At 37.1% G+C, this 12,643-nt stretch overlaps 2 protein-coding genes across 7 annotated transcripts; both read left to right on the top strand.

Moving 5' to 3' along the window:
* The first annotated feature begins 7,889 nt into the window (after window positions 1–7,889).
* LOC117217277 (sulfide:quinone oxidoreductase, mitochondrial) lies at window positions 7,890–10,352 on the top strand. Its single transcript, XM_033464773.1, has 9 exons — window positions 7,890–8,104; window positions 8,346–8,451; window positions 8,546–8,648; window positions 8,759–8,983; window positions 9,058–9,258; window positions 9,324–9,533; window positions 9,615–9,801; window positions 9,864–10,110; window positions 10,194–10,352. Exons 2-9 carry the CDS (start codon window positions 8,348–8,350, stop codon window positions 10,267–10,269), a joined length of 1,353 nt encoding a protein of 450 aa, XP_033320664.1. The 5' UTR covers window positions 7,890–8,104; window positions 8,346–8,347; the 3' UTR covers window positions 10,270–10,352.
* A 287-nt stretch (window positions 10,353–10,639) lies between these two features.
* On the top strand, window positions 10,640–12,400 carry LOC117217278 (coatomer subunit zeta-1). 6 transcript variants are annotated; one of them, XM_033464775.1, is made up of 7 exons: window positions 10,640–10,745; window positions 10,831–10,940; window positions 11,171–11,416; window positions 11,496–11,629; window positions 11,699–11,789; window positions 11,923–11,931; window positions 12,022–12,180. In XM_033464775.1, exons 2-7 carry the CDS (start codon window positions 10,854–10,856, stop codon window positions 12,067–12,069), a joined length of 615 nt encoding a protein of 204 aa, XP_033320666.1. In that variant the 5' UTR covers window positions 10,640–10,745; window positions 10,831–10,853; the 3' UTR covers window positions 12,070–12,180. The 6 variants fall into 6 exon arrangements, with proteins under 6 accessions (XP_033320666.1, XP_033320668.1, XP_033320669.1 ...); XM_033464777.1 differs by lacking the exon at window positions 10,831–10,940; XM_033464780.1 differs by having other exon boundaries at window positions 10,678–11,056.
* Window positions 12,401–12,643: the final 243 nt, after the last annotated feature.

The following is a 12,643-nucleotide window of genomic DNA, read 5'->3' as shown; positions in this document are numbered from 1 at the left end:
ATATATTTATATATATATATGTGTGTATATTTCTTTATTTTTTTTTTTAGGAACAATGCTTTCAAAGAAAAATAAGAAAAATCATTATTTTCTCTCTCATGACTGATGATTTTCGCGACCCGAGGTAAGCTTGCCTAGTTTCAGGCGGCGTTAAAAAGTTATCCTTAATAAAGAGAGAAGCAAAAGAATGATTAAAACAACTATCTTCGTAGTTTTTATTATTTCTCCTTTTTATGTGTGACCAATGAAAATTGGAACTTCGATATTTCATTCAGAATCAATTTCCATATGTGTACAGTTCATGAAATGTATGTATTAATATATGTCGGGTTAAAATCGGAATTTTGGGCGCGTGACAACTCTTCGCGTGGACTAGCCATCGTTTCACAAAGCCGAGATCATATGTACACGTATATACAAGACTATCACAAAGCTTAACAAATAATAAGTCTAATGAATAATAAATTTGATGAACAATGAAGTTAGTGAATAATAAATTGTACGAATAATTAAGTTTAACAGATAATAAGTCTAATGAATAATGAGCTTAACGAATAGTAGGATTAACGAATAATATGATTTACGAATAATGAATTTAATGAACACTATTAACAATGTTTTTGTTGGGTTCAAACGAATTCACGGCCAACGAAGTAACTCTTTACTAAGCGTAAAAAATAATCTTAGGCGAAAATACGATTGACGAAAATGCTCGATGTGTCACTCTCCAAGGCAATCGCACGAATGCCTGCCTCGTGGAGATTTTTCTCGCCGTACGATTGTCTTTGGTTTTTGTATACTCGTTTGGAAGCATTGAGAAGATTCCAAACGCCCATTGTTAGGCAGCCTCTGCCTGGAATTTGATTATTGATACAATGTATGTCCCATTGTATCAGCACCTCCGAGGCAACCTCACACGTGGCTAGGTCCGCTCTCGAGACCGCATGTCGCCACAATCACACTTCTCGAAAAACCCATACAAGCACTCCAGACCTCCGTTAGGCAAAGCGTTCATCTCGTGACGGTGGCTGCGTTCGGCGACCAATTGTCACCTCAAACCCAATCTCGCTATCACAAATTTTAAACAATTACAGCTATGATAAAATCTAGGTTAAAGTACTAGAGGATGTTCAAAAAATTTCCAAGGAAAGGCTTCGGCTTTCCTTTCATCTCCGACACGGCCGTCCTGACTGTCACACGTCCTCGGGTGTACCTTCGACAACAAAACAAAAGGAAACAAGATTAGTATCATTATGATTTGCATTCAAAGTGCCAGTTGCATCCTGTGGGTTATCAGTCGAGTCGTAATGACATGATGGACCATTCTCGATTTTGCACCCAAATGAGTCTCATCCTTCGAATCGCACATTCACTCAAAGTTCGTTCCATAACCAGCTTCGTGACATTGTCGCTGTCGATACTAGACCAGCTCCAGCTTCGTGACATTGTCGCTGTCGGTACTAGACCAGCTCCAGCTTCGTGACATTGTCGCTTCCAGTGCTTGACCACACTGAACTCCACCCCATGGCCGCACCCGGCCTCATATAATCCTACGATCCTCTGAGATCGGGGTACTCACATCGCCATGGCCACTGTTCTCGTCATCACCATCGACATCCAACTCAACAGGAATGCAACTATCTGGCATTTTTCTTAACATATCATGACTGTACTTGTATGACCTTTTCCCATCCAGTGTTTTCAAGGTATATTGGTCTCCTTCCAGAACCTCCGATATCGCAAATGGACCCCTGAATTTTGGATCCAGTTTTGTCTGGTTCTTTTCTTCATTTTGGCGTAGTATCAAATCACCGAGATTAAACCTAACCACTTTAGCTTTGGTTTTGTCGAATCTCTCTTTGTCGTACCTAGCATTAGTTTCCATTTCTTTTATTGCCTGTTGCCTTACACTGGAGATGTCTATTTCTTTTTCCTCGATATTATCAGGTAGTAATAAGTCATATGGTCTTGCTGCTCTACCGATCAATAACTCTAAAGGGCTCGATTTGGTCGCACGGTTGGTGGTACAGTTCAAAGCCAATTGTATCTCTGCGATCGCGTCTTGCCATGAACGCCCGGTCGTTTCTACTGTGGTAAACATACTTTTTAGTACGCTCATAACACGTTCTACCTGTCCTACCTTGCACCGGTCGCAATCAAATGAACTTTGTTTGCTTTTACAGAACTCTTGAAATTCCCGGCCCGTAAAGCATCTTCCCTGATCTGCTATTATCCGACAGGGACTACCGAACAAAAATATAGCGGACTTAAGTGCTTTGATAACGCTAAGCGAATCCAACTTGCGAGTATGATGTAGGTACACGAATTTCGTGAAGGCATCGACCAAGACGATGACATACTCTTTCGAATCATTTTTGCCACTTAGCTTGCCCGTGATGTCCATGTGCACTGTATGCCGGTCTTAGGTATGGGATGTAGTTCAGCTTGTATTTTACCTGAACTAGCCTTCGAAACTCGACAAGCATGGCAGTTCTCGACGAGTTTACGAACATACTTCGCCATTCCCTCGAACCAGTAATACTCGTAGAGTTTCTCGAGCGTTTTATCCCAACCTAAGTGCATAATTGACTGATACACATGGTTAATGACCATCTAAAGCCTCTCGGAACGATAGGTAAGCAGAGGGTTCTGCCTTTTCGTTGTACCTTACGGTAAAGGGTACCGGATCGTAACTCGTAGGTGTTCGCGATATCGTCCGCAAGCTCATCGTTCTGTATTTTATTAACGATTTCTACAATTTGTGGATCGCGACGTTGTTCCGCTAATAGCCAGTCTTCGGAGATCTCGGCTAGATTAATCTCCTTCTCTGCGATTTTGTTGATCATACAGTGGTTCGAGTCTACGGGGTTTCGCGAAAAGAAATCTACATGGGCCATTCGTTTACCCTCTCGATATATGATGTCGAAATCAAATGTTTGCAAATAAGCCCACCACCTATAAACCCGGTCGTTTAAATTTACTTTGTTGCTGGAGGCTTTCAAAGAATTACAATCGGTAACAACTAGGAATTTCCGCCCATGTAAATAGTGTCGGAAATGCTTGACGGCGCTTACTACCGCTAATGTCTCTAGTTCGTACGAATGATATCTGGATTCCGCGGAACTGGTCCTTTTACTATAGTATTCAATGACTCTGTTTTTCCCCTCGACCTTATGCATTAAAACCCCATACCCCCCCGAACTAGCGTAGGTATGCAGTTCTATGGGATGATTGGGGTCAAATATCATTAACACCGGCGCGTCGGTCAGGACGGAAAACACCTTTTATCTTATCTTTTCGTGCCTATCCGTCCAAGTTATGTGTTTGCTACTAGAAGTGAGTGCATACAAGGGTTTCATTACTTGTGAAAATTTAGGAATAAATTTTCGGAAGTAAGAGGCCAAACCTATGAACTGCCTAAGCTGTGTGACGGTCGACGGTGCAGGAAAAAAATTCAAAGCTTGTATTTTTCCCGGATTTGGACGAACTTCTCCGTTATGAATTACATATCCGAAATAAAGTACCGACGTCTTCAGAAAGGAACATTTAGCGAAATTAAAAGAAAATCCGGCGTTTACTAGGGTGTTTAGTACAACGTGCAACCTTTCTAGAGCTTGGTCTATTGAGTCGGCAATTATTAGAACGTCGTCCAAATAAACAACGACATATGAATAAACGAGGTCGCCTAAGGCTTTGAAAATGGCTCTCTGGAAAACGGCTGGTGCATTTTTCAATCCAAACGGCATCGTTACGTATTCGTATTGACCGTCGGGGGTAACGAACGCTGTATATTCCGTCGAGTTAGGATGAATGGGAATCTGGTGAAATCCGCTGGCCATGTCCAGGCTAATGAAGTATCTCGCACTCTGCAATCTCGCGATTTGATCAGCAATAAGGGGTAAGGGATACCGATTCGCGACCGTATTTTTATTTAGCGCTCGAAAGTCTACACACAATCTGTCTGAGCCATCCTTCTTCTTCACGAGTATCATGGGGCTCGCGAACGGCGAATTACTAGGCCTTACAATTTTTGCTCTAATTAATTCGTCTATTCTCTCGCGTACTATTCTTCGCTCTGCCTCGCTAAGCCTGTAAGGGCTTCTTTGCACGGTGACGTTGGGATCAATTAGCCGTATTTCTAACTGGCCCGTACTGACGCGAGTACGCGGGAAACCCGTAATGAATGATTCCTTAAATTTTTCGAGAACAGAGATTAATCGATCTTTATCGTTACCGATCGCATCAGTGTCAACCACGTTAATGTCGACCGCATCTTCCGCGACTTTACCACGGGCGTTAATGATCTTTGTTTTACAAATAACGAGGCTATCTTGCGTGAACTTTACGTCGAATCCTTGGCTTAAAATCTCGCGACCAATCATGATATCGTATTTTAAGTAATCATCAGCAAGGACATGAAAAACTATCTCCAATGTAAGACCATTAATACAAACAGTGGACAAAATCTGAAGTGTACTCTTAATACAAGTATTCCCGATTCCCCGCATCACTACTATATCGGTTATTCTTTTACCCAAAAATTTCGAGGCTAAGGACTCTTTAATTAACGAACACTCGGCCCCAGAATCAAAGTAAAATGGATACAACTCACTCAGATGGCTTAATCTACCAGCCGGAGCTTCCACTACACAGGAGTCGATCCGGCGTTCGTCAATGGAATTGTGACATCAATCACATCTCAACTTACATCAGTGATAAGACATCGACCGCCGACCTTCGGACACTTTTGGACACATCACCACCTTAACACCATAGCATACACCAAGACTGTGACGCACTTTAGTCCACATCAGAGATAGGATATGGACCCCCGATCTTCAGACACTTTTCCACATCATAACCTACACCTAGCCCCTTAACATCCTAAAACCAAAACGTATATAAACCGAGACTTCACCCAGCTCGGGCAGTTCTTGGTTCTTCTTCTAGTTGCTGTATTCATACAACCCCTTTTCTCCGGTTCGGTGTTATTTTGTAAGTGTTAACATTTATAATAAAGTTTTATAAAGGAAAATTAGTAGTTGGGTTACGACTCAGCCTTCTTACTACAACCCAAGTACCAACTTTACGTGACAGAATCGTGGCTTCTTTTCCGCAATGATGGACAATTAGACGCGATATGTCCCTCCTCATGGCATTTGAAGCAAGTCACCTTCGACGATGCGGCTGGTCGTTTTTCCTTTGGATTTCGTATATCCTGCTCCTTCCTAGTTTGGGGTTTTCGCGTGACACTCCGTTCTCCTATGTCCGGAAGCACCACAGCGGTAGCACTTGTGGCGGATGAAAAGAGAGTTGTGCGTTTCGTCCCGGGACTACCGGTGGACTCGTCAGTAAGGCTATGCCCGGTAGTCCCTGCCTTAGACGTAGAAGGAGTCTCGCTAGGTGCGGTATTTGTATCAATCGCTCGTATATTCGACCACTAGCGAGTTAGACAGACTCGTTGTCGTCGTAGCCTCTAGTGTTGGCGGTTGGTACCAGCGGATCGCCCGGGAGGTGTTGCGCCGCGTTGATGCCTCAACCTGTCTGCGTCCTATTGATACCGATCCGCCACACACTTAATCCGAAAAACTGACGGCCTGTGCTTCGTTTAGCTTCTGGTTCCGCCGGTGGATTATTTGACGAAGGTACCGGTCTCTTCCTCGCGTAAGAGAGAGCTCTCATTTCCTTATAGAATTGATCCTGAGTCTGGATATCATTCGTAAGTGCTATCCGTTCGACACGCTGGTCATGCGAAATCAGTCGTAGGAGGACGACAGCGTTGATTAATTCGGCGTGGATTGGATCTCCCCATTTCGCCGACAGAAGGGAGCGAAGACGGTTACCAAAAGTCCCCGTGGTTTCGTCCTTCAGTGGTTGTTCGTTGAATATTCTCGTTAGCAATGAGGTTGCCGTCTCCGTGCCACCATAACGCGCAAGAAAATGTTCCGTGTCCAAGTAAGACCACTGACCGGAACTTGCGTAAACCACTGTACTGCTGTACCCTCTAGAGCACGACTTATAGCGAGATATAACTCGTCGTCTTGTAGAGGCCTTTTTCCCATAATCACACTAACGATCGCGCACTACTTCGGGGTTAAAACGTGGTAACACTAGACTCACAGGTTCCGCACTCGGCACTTGCTCCATCGGCTTTTGCACTAGCGTTTGAATTAACTCGCGCATAAAGGCCATCTGCTCTTGTATCACTTTAAGCGGTTCTGATCCCACTTCTGATGTCGGGTTAAAATCGGAATTTTGGGCGCGTGACAACTCTTCGCGTGGACTAGCCATCGTTTCACAAAGCCGAGATTATATGTACACGTATATACAAGACTATATACAAGACACAAAGCTTAACAAATAATAAGTCTAATGAATAATAAATTTGATGAACAATGAAGTTAGTGAATAATAAATTGTACGAATAATTAAGTTTAACAGATAATAAGTCTAATGAATAATGAGCTTAACGAATAGTAGGATTAATGAATAATATGATTTACGAATAATGAATTTAATGAACACTATTAACAATGTTTTTGTTGGGTTCAAATGAATTCACGGCCAACGAAGTAACTTTTTACTAAGCGTAAAAAATAATCTTACGCGCAAAATACGATTGACGAAAATGTTCGATGTGTCACTCTCCAAGGCAATCGCACGAATGCCAGCCTCGTCTGCAATTCGATACGCACTCGTTAGAAGTATGGAGAAGGTTCCGAACGCTGTTGCTAGGCAGTTTCTACCTGGAGTTTGGTTATTGTTACAATGTATGTCCCATTGTATCGGCACCTCCGAGACAACCTCACACGTAGCTAGGCCCGCTCTCCAGGCCGCATGCCGCCACAATCACACTTCTCGGAAAACCCATACAACCACTCCAGACCTCCGTTAGGCAAAACGTTTATCTCGTGACCGTGGCTACGTTCGGCGACCAATTGTCACCTCGAATCCAATCTCGCTATCACAAATTTTAAACAATTACAGCTATGATAAAATCTAGGCTAAAGTACTAGAGGATGTTCCCAAAATTTCCAAGGAAAAGCTTCGGCTTTCGTTCCCCGCATGGCTTCGGAAAGACAACGGGATTTCCCGTCGGGAAGTGGGGGAAAACCCCAATACACTAGTCCAGACTTTTACTATAGCCGTCCTAAAGTAATAAAAATAAGAAATAGTCTTAATGTTCCAAACTTTATAATGATGAGTTTGGGCTCGAAGTGACATGGCAGGTTACCGGACGTAGCCACGGTCACGGAAGGGACATGTACCTGATAGAGGTATGAAACGATTATATGGCTCTCCTTAAAAACAAAGATTAACCCGAGAAGCGGGGATTAAGGGAGTTAGAGTTAGAGTGTTAGAGTCGTTGGACGAATTGCCGATTGAGTTATCCGAATCGAGTAGTACGTTGATACTTGTCCTCCCGTGGATCGTAGATTCGTTATCGAACCTGAATTTGTTGTCACCATCATCTCGACCATCCCATTACTATGACTCATAGCCTCTTGTAGTGTCCACATTCGTACTGATAAATATTGGCTACATTCGCGACGGTAAAGTAAGTAAAGGTTCATCGAACGCCCCAAAATGCCAACCTGACTCCGACATATAGTATATATTTTAAAGGACCGAAAAAAAATAAAAGTATTTTTGTTCAATATTAAATGAAGCTTTTCAATTATATATTAATTATTTAGTAATATTAAATAATAAGTTTTAAATCGTTACTCAAATTTCCGTAAAGGTATTTCTTTTTGAAATGAGATCTATATTCGTACGAAGAAATCGATTGTTTCTAGTACGAGATCCATATCGATACGAAGAGATCGATTTCTGATATTTCGATACAATTCGATATACGATTAAAACTCGTACAGCGGTGTTAATAAATATCGATGTCGTATTAATGCAATATCAGTATCAGTCTGTCATGATTACTGTTATGTATTTTCACTTTATAAATCTCTGACTTTAAAAAGTAGATTTTGTCTGTGTATTATTCATTTATGGTTGAAAAAGTATATATAATTCAAACTATAGTTACTCTATAAATTTCAACGAGAATATATCACCTTTAATTGACGTTTCTGTTATAAAGACACAGGTATGTTGTCCCAATATTCAAAAATATATCTTTTACGTTCTTCAACGTAATAGAGATTATGATCATTTTTTATGATTTACTATAGAAGTCTTTTGTATTATTATCTGCATTATTACTCTGATCAATTAATTAAGATGATACAGTGATTTATAATTTACAAGTTTACATCTCTTTCATAGTTAAGTATATTCATTTTATATATGTTTTCATAATTTAATCAAACCATCTTTGTTGAATTTAGGAATGAGTCATATTAAGAACCTACGTCATACTATGTCTTGTTTAAATATTTGGAGATTGAAAAGACAGATAGTAATCAAGAATGGATATAGAGATATTCATCATTCGTAAGTATTCTTATTTATAAAAGCAGGATCTAGGTTAGATATGTTAAAAATCTCACAATCATGTCAATATTAATGTTAATGAAAAATGCTTTAGGTGTAAAGTATTAGTAGTGGGTGGTGGTACTGGAGGTTGTAGCATGGCTGCAAAATTCGCTGATACATTTAAAGACCAAGTTGTTATAATAGAACCAAATGAAGTAAAACATCTTTTGTCAAATTTTTATTTGAATAATAAAAATATTGAATATTTTTATAATTAAATAAAGTATTTTATGGTATATAAATAATGCAGAGTAATATTTTATAGATACATTATTATCAGCCAATGTTTACTTTGATCGGCGGTGGCATAAGATCTTTTGAACATTCAAAAAAGTTAATGAAAGATACTCTACCAAAGAATGCTAAGTGGTTTCAAGAAAATGTAATGAGTTTTGAACCACCACATAATCAAGTGACTATGAGCAATGGAGATACTGTTCAATATGAAATCATGATCATTGCAATGGGTTTGCAATTACATTGGGAAAAAGTGAGGTTGGACAAGATATTTTATACCTTTTAACTAATAAATAAAAAAATTAATTTTTTGTTTTATACATATAGATACCAGGTTTAATAGAAAGTCTTAAAGATAATATGTCAGGTGTTTGCTCGATTTATGGACCTGAGACTGTTATAAATGTGTTTCCAAAAATTACAAGAACCAAGGGTGGTACTGCAATATTTACTTTTCCAAACAGTCCTGTTAAGTGTCCTGGAGCACCTCAAAAGATTGCATATATTGCAGAAGAGTATTTTCGAAATGTAAATAATTATAATATCTCTTAAATCTCAGTATGCATATGTTCATATTTATTTTTTTTCCAAAGCAAAAAGTACGCGATAATATAAAGGTTGTGTATAACACTGCTTTACCAGTTATATTTGGAGTTAAAAAATATGCTGATGCTCTTTGGGATGTTTGCAAAAGAAGGAATATTACTGTAAATGTTCAAACTAATCTGATAAAGATAGATCCAGCTACAGAAGAAGCAGTATTTCAAAAATTAGATGGATCAAATGAAACATTTGTTGAAAAAGTATATCTTTATTTTTTATATAAAGTGAGCTTATATATGTGTGTAATATATAATTACAATTTACAATATCTTTCCATTTAGTATTCACTACTTCATGTATGTCCACCAATGGGCCCACCTGATATTTTGAAAAAACATTCTTCATTAACAAACGAAGTAGGATTTTTGTCAGTTGATCCTAAAACTCTACGTCATACAAAGTACTCGAACATATACGGAATCGGAGATTGTATTAGCGCACCAAACTCTAAAACTATGGCAGCAATAGGTACTGTATCATTCTTTAATAATTGTTGAACTATAGTTTATTTCAGATTTTTCTTTTCACAGCTGCTCAGGGAAAAGTATTGTATAAAAATATTATGGATGACTTGGCTGGTAAACCAATGATTATGGCCTACAATGGTTATTCATCCTGTCCTTTAGTTACTGGTTATAGCAAGTGTATTTTGGCAGAATTTGATTATAATTTGCAACCGTTGGAAACATTCCCCATAAATCAAGGTCGAGAATATTATTTCACGTTTATACTAAAAGCCTACGTATTCCCGCTTTTATATTGGACCTTAATGATTCGGTAAATTTGTTGTAAATTAGGAATAAGTTTGCGATTTTCGCATGGAAAAAGTATAGACCTTCATAAATTATTATAATTTACAGCGGAAAATGGGATGGACCTGAATTTTTTAGGAAATATTCAAATGTGATAAAAAAGAAGGAAGTAGCTAAAATTTAAATAGTGTTTCGACTGAATATTTAAATCTTAATGTATAATAATTGAAAATATCTATACATAATAATAAATTATAATATATATAATGAAGATGTATCATATATTTTTGCAACATAATCATTTTATAAAATTATGTAAAATTGTAAATAATGAATTTACATATATGTGCGATTTAATTGGTTAATTTTGATTTTCATATAAATGAAATTTTTTTTTATATCTACTAAGTTATTTACAACCAATTCCTTTATTAGTTTGCATCCAGATTATAAGCAAATGCGATGTAAGTATAGGAACTAAAATTAAAGAGTTGCAACATGTAGTAAAGATACTTCTTTAGAAATGACAAATTTTACAATTAGTTTAACCTATTCGGCGATTGAATTAATTGGCTGGAAAACAGCATGATTTACGTAGTGTAGTAGTAGTGTGGGCAGTGACACGTCAAGCTTGACATAAACATGGATGGTCAGTTATTGGTAGGTTTCTTAATGCGTATGCTACATTTTTTTATATAGATTTGGTAGCAAAGTGCACTTATTGTTAATATATTCTTGATATAAGTATCGTCTCGTGCAATCGTAATCATGAATCGTGCTGGATCATCGAAAGTTGTACAGCATAACCTCTCTCCAATGCTTCGGAGTGACCAGGATCGCGAATTTCAGCAACGCGTATGATTTCTACTGATTTTAAGTTTGCTTTCCGTATTTGTCCCCATTTATTAAAGATGATTAAATGAGAGTGTTTTCTAACCTCTTTCAATGCAGTGTAACACTGCGTAACATGTGTAATTATTAAACGAAATCATATTTGAGTCCTATATGGGTGCATACATGAGAAAGATTTTTTAATAAGTTATGATTTAGCAAGATATTTTTACACATATATTGTATATTTATAGGAACCAACACTTTATACCGTCAAGGGTATGGTCATTTTGGACAATGATGGTAACAGAATATTAGCTAAATATTATGACAAACTCATATTTCTTACATCGAAGGAACAGAAAACGTTTGAAAAAAATCTTTTCAACAAAACGCACAGAGCAAATGCAGAAATTATAATGCTGGATGGTTTAACATGTGTTTATAGAAGTAACGTAGATTTATTCTTTTATGTTATGGGAAGTTCTCATGAAAATGAGGTATGCGCAAACCCTAAATATTCAGTTATATTAGTAATAGAAGATATTGTTATATTTTAATTCTTGAATTTTATTTTAGCTGATCTTAATGAGTGTATTAAATTGTTTATATGATTCAGTGAGTCAAATTTTAAGAAAAAATGTTGAAAGAAAAGCTGTTTTAGACAGCTTAGACATAGTCATGTTAGCAATGGATGAAATTTGTGATGGAGGGTAAATAAAAGTGTTTAAACAATATGCTAACATTAATAAAAAGAGAAATAAAAATTTGAAACTTTTCAGAATTATTCTTGATGCTGATGCCTCGAGCGTGGTTCAAAGGGTGGCATTAAGAACAGATGATATCCCACTTGGGGAACAAACAGTCGCACAGGTAATATTTAATATTAGGTATAAAATATTTAATTGATTTAATGGCATAACAAAGTTTATGTCCATTTACCACATAGAAACATTTTCGATTTTTTTATTTTGTGTTCATGCATCATTCTACATTCTTCGCATAGTCTCTGATTGTAAGTTTTTGTGATTCTGAAATGCAGAACTATCAACAATCTTTCATAGGATTTTCATTTGTGTCATTAAATATTTTGTTTTTGTTCTAGGTTTTACAATCTGCGAAAGAACAACTCAAGTGGTCTTTACTAAAATAAGATTTATATACAGGAAATTATATTAAATACCTAAAGTTATTACTTTAAAATATAAAAATTGTATGAACCTGTAATGTTTAAATATTAAAGAACAACAAATTCTTTATTAGATATTTTGTAAATTCCGTATTTAAGTTATATTCCCATTTGGTTAGAGAAACAATTAAATGTTTTGTATTAAATTCATAAATTATAGTAATTATTTATAAGATTTATAATGGAAACTATGTATTAATATCAATATGTTCAGTATTATCATTATATTCTTTATTTAGTACTTATTTTGTATGTTGCATCCAGATGCATATTAAAGAAAAAAATAGTTTTTAAATTACTGTTTCTTAAGAGCATGCATTTCTTTGAAATGTTACGTATTACACACATTGCACATGAGCGTAATATTGGAAGCCTTCTTCATTCTACACTCCCTATAACTCATTTAATTTTGTTCTGGAATAAACGAATGCCGACATACAGTTTCATTAGTAGTTGCAATAGAAACAACGATTTACGACATATATAAAATAATTACTTTTGTAAATCATGTAAGTAACGTTTAATAATGTTCAATCAG

The sequence above is a fragment of the Bombus bifarius genome, unplaced genomic scaffold, assembly GCF_011952205.1.
Source record: "Bombus bifarius isolate JDL3187 unplaced genomic scaffold, Bbif_JDL3187 scf7180000007975, whole genome shotgun sequence".
Classification (NCBI taxonomy): domain Eukaryota; kingdom Metazoa; phylum Arthropoda; class Insecta; order Hymenoptera; family Apidae; genus Bombus; species Bombus bifarius.
The sequence above is the reverse complement of the archived record's forward strand: the minus strand, read 5'-3'. Positions and strand labels throughout refer to the sequence as shown.

What these genes read in the sequence shown, in the direction of transcription:
- LOC117217277 (XM_033464773.1), top strand. Translation starts at nt 8,348, where the DNA reads ATGAGTCATATTAAGAACCTACGTCATACTATGTCTTGTTTAAATATT. An exon ending in TATAGAGATATTCATCATTC is followed by an intron (nt 8,452 to 8,545) that starts GTAAGTATTCTT and finishes AAAATGCTTTAG; the next exon opens with GTGTAAAGTATTAGTAGTGG. An exon ending in TGCAATTACATTGGGAAAAA is followed by an intron (nt 8,984 to 9,057) that starts GTGAGGTTGGAC and finishes TTATACATATAG; the next exon opens with ATACCAGGTTTAATAGAAAG.
- LOC117217278 (XM_033464775.1), top strand. Translation starts at nt 10,854, where the DNA reads ATGAATCGTGCTGGATCATCGAAAGTTGTACAGCATAACCTCTCTCCA. An exon ending in ATCGCGAATTTCAGCAACGC is followed by an intron (nt 10,941 to 11,170) that starts GTATGATTTCTA and finishes GTATATTTATAG; the next exon opens with GAACCAACACTTTATACCGT. An exon ending in GATGAAATTTGTGATGGAGG is followed by an intron (nt 11,630 to 11,698) that starts GTAAATAAAAGT and finishes GAAACTTTTCAG; the next exon opens with AATTATTCTTGATGCTGATG.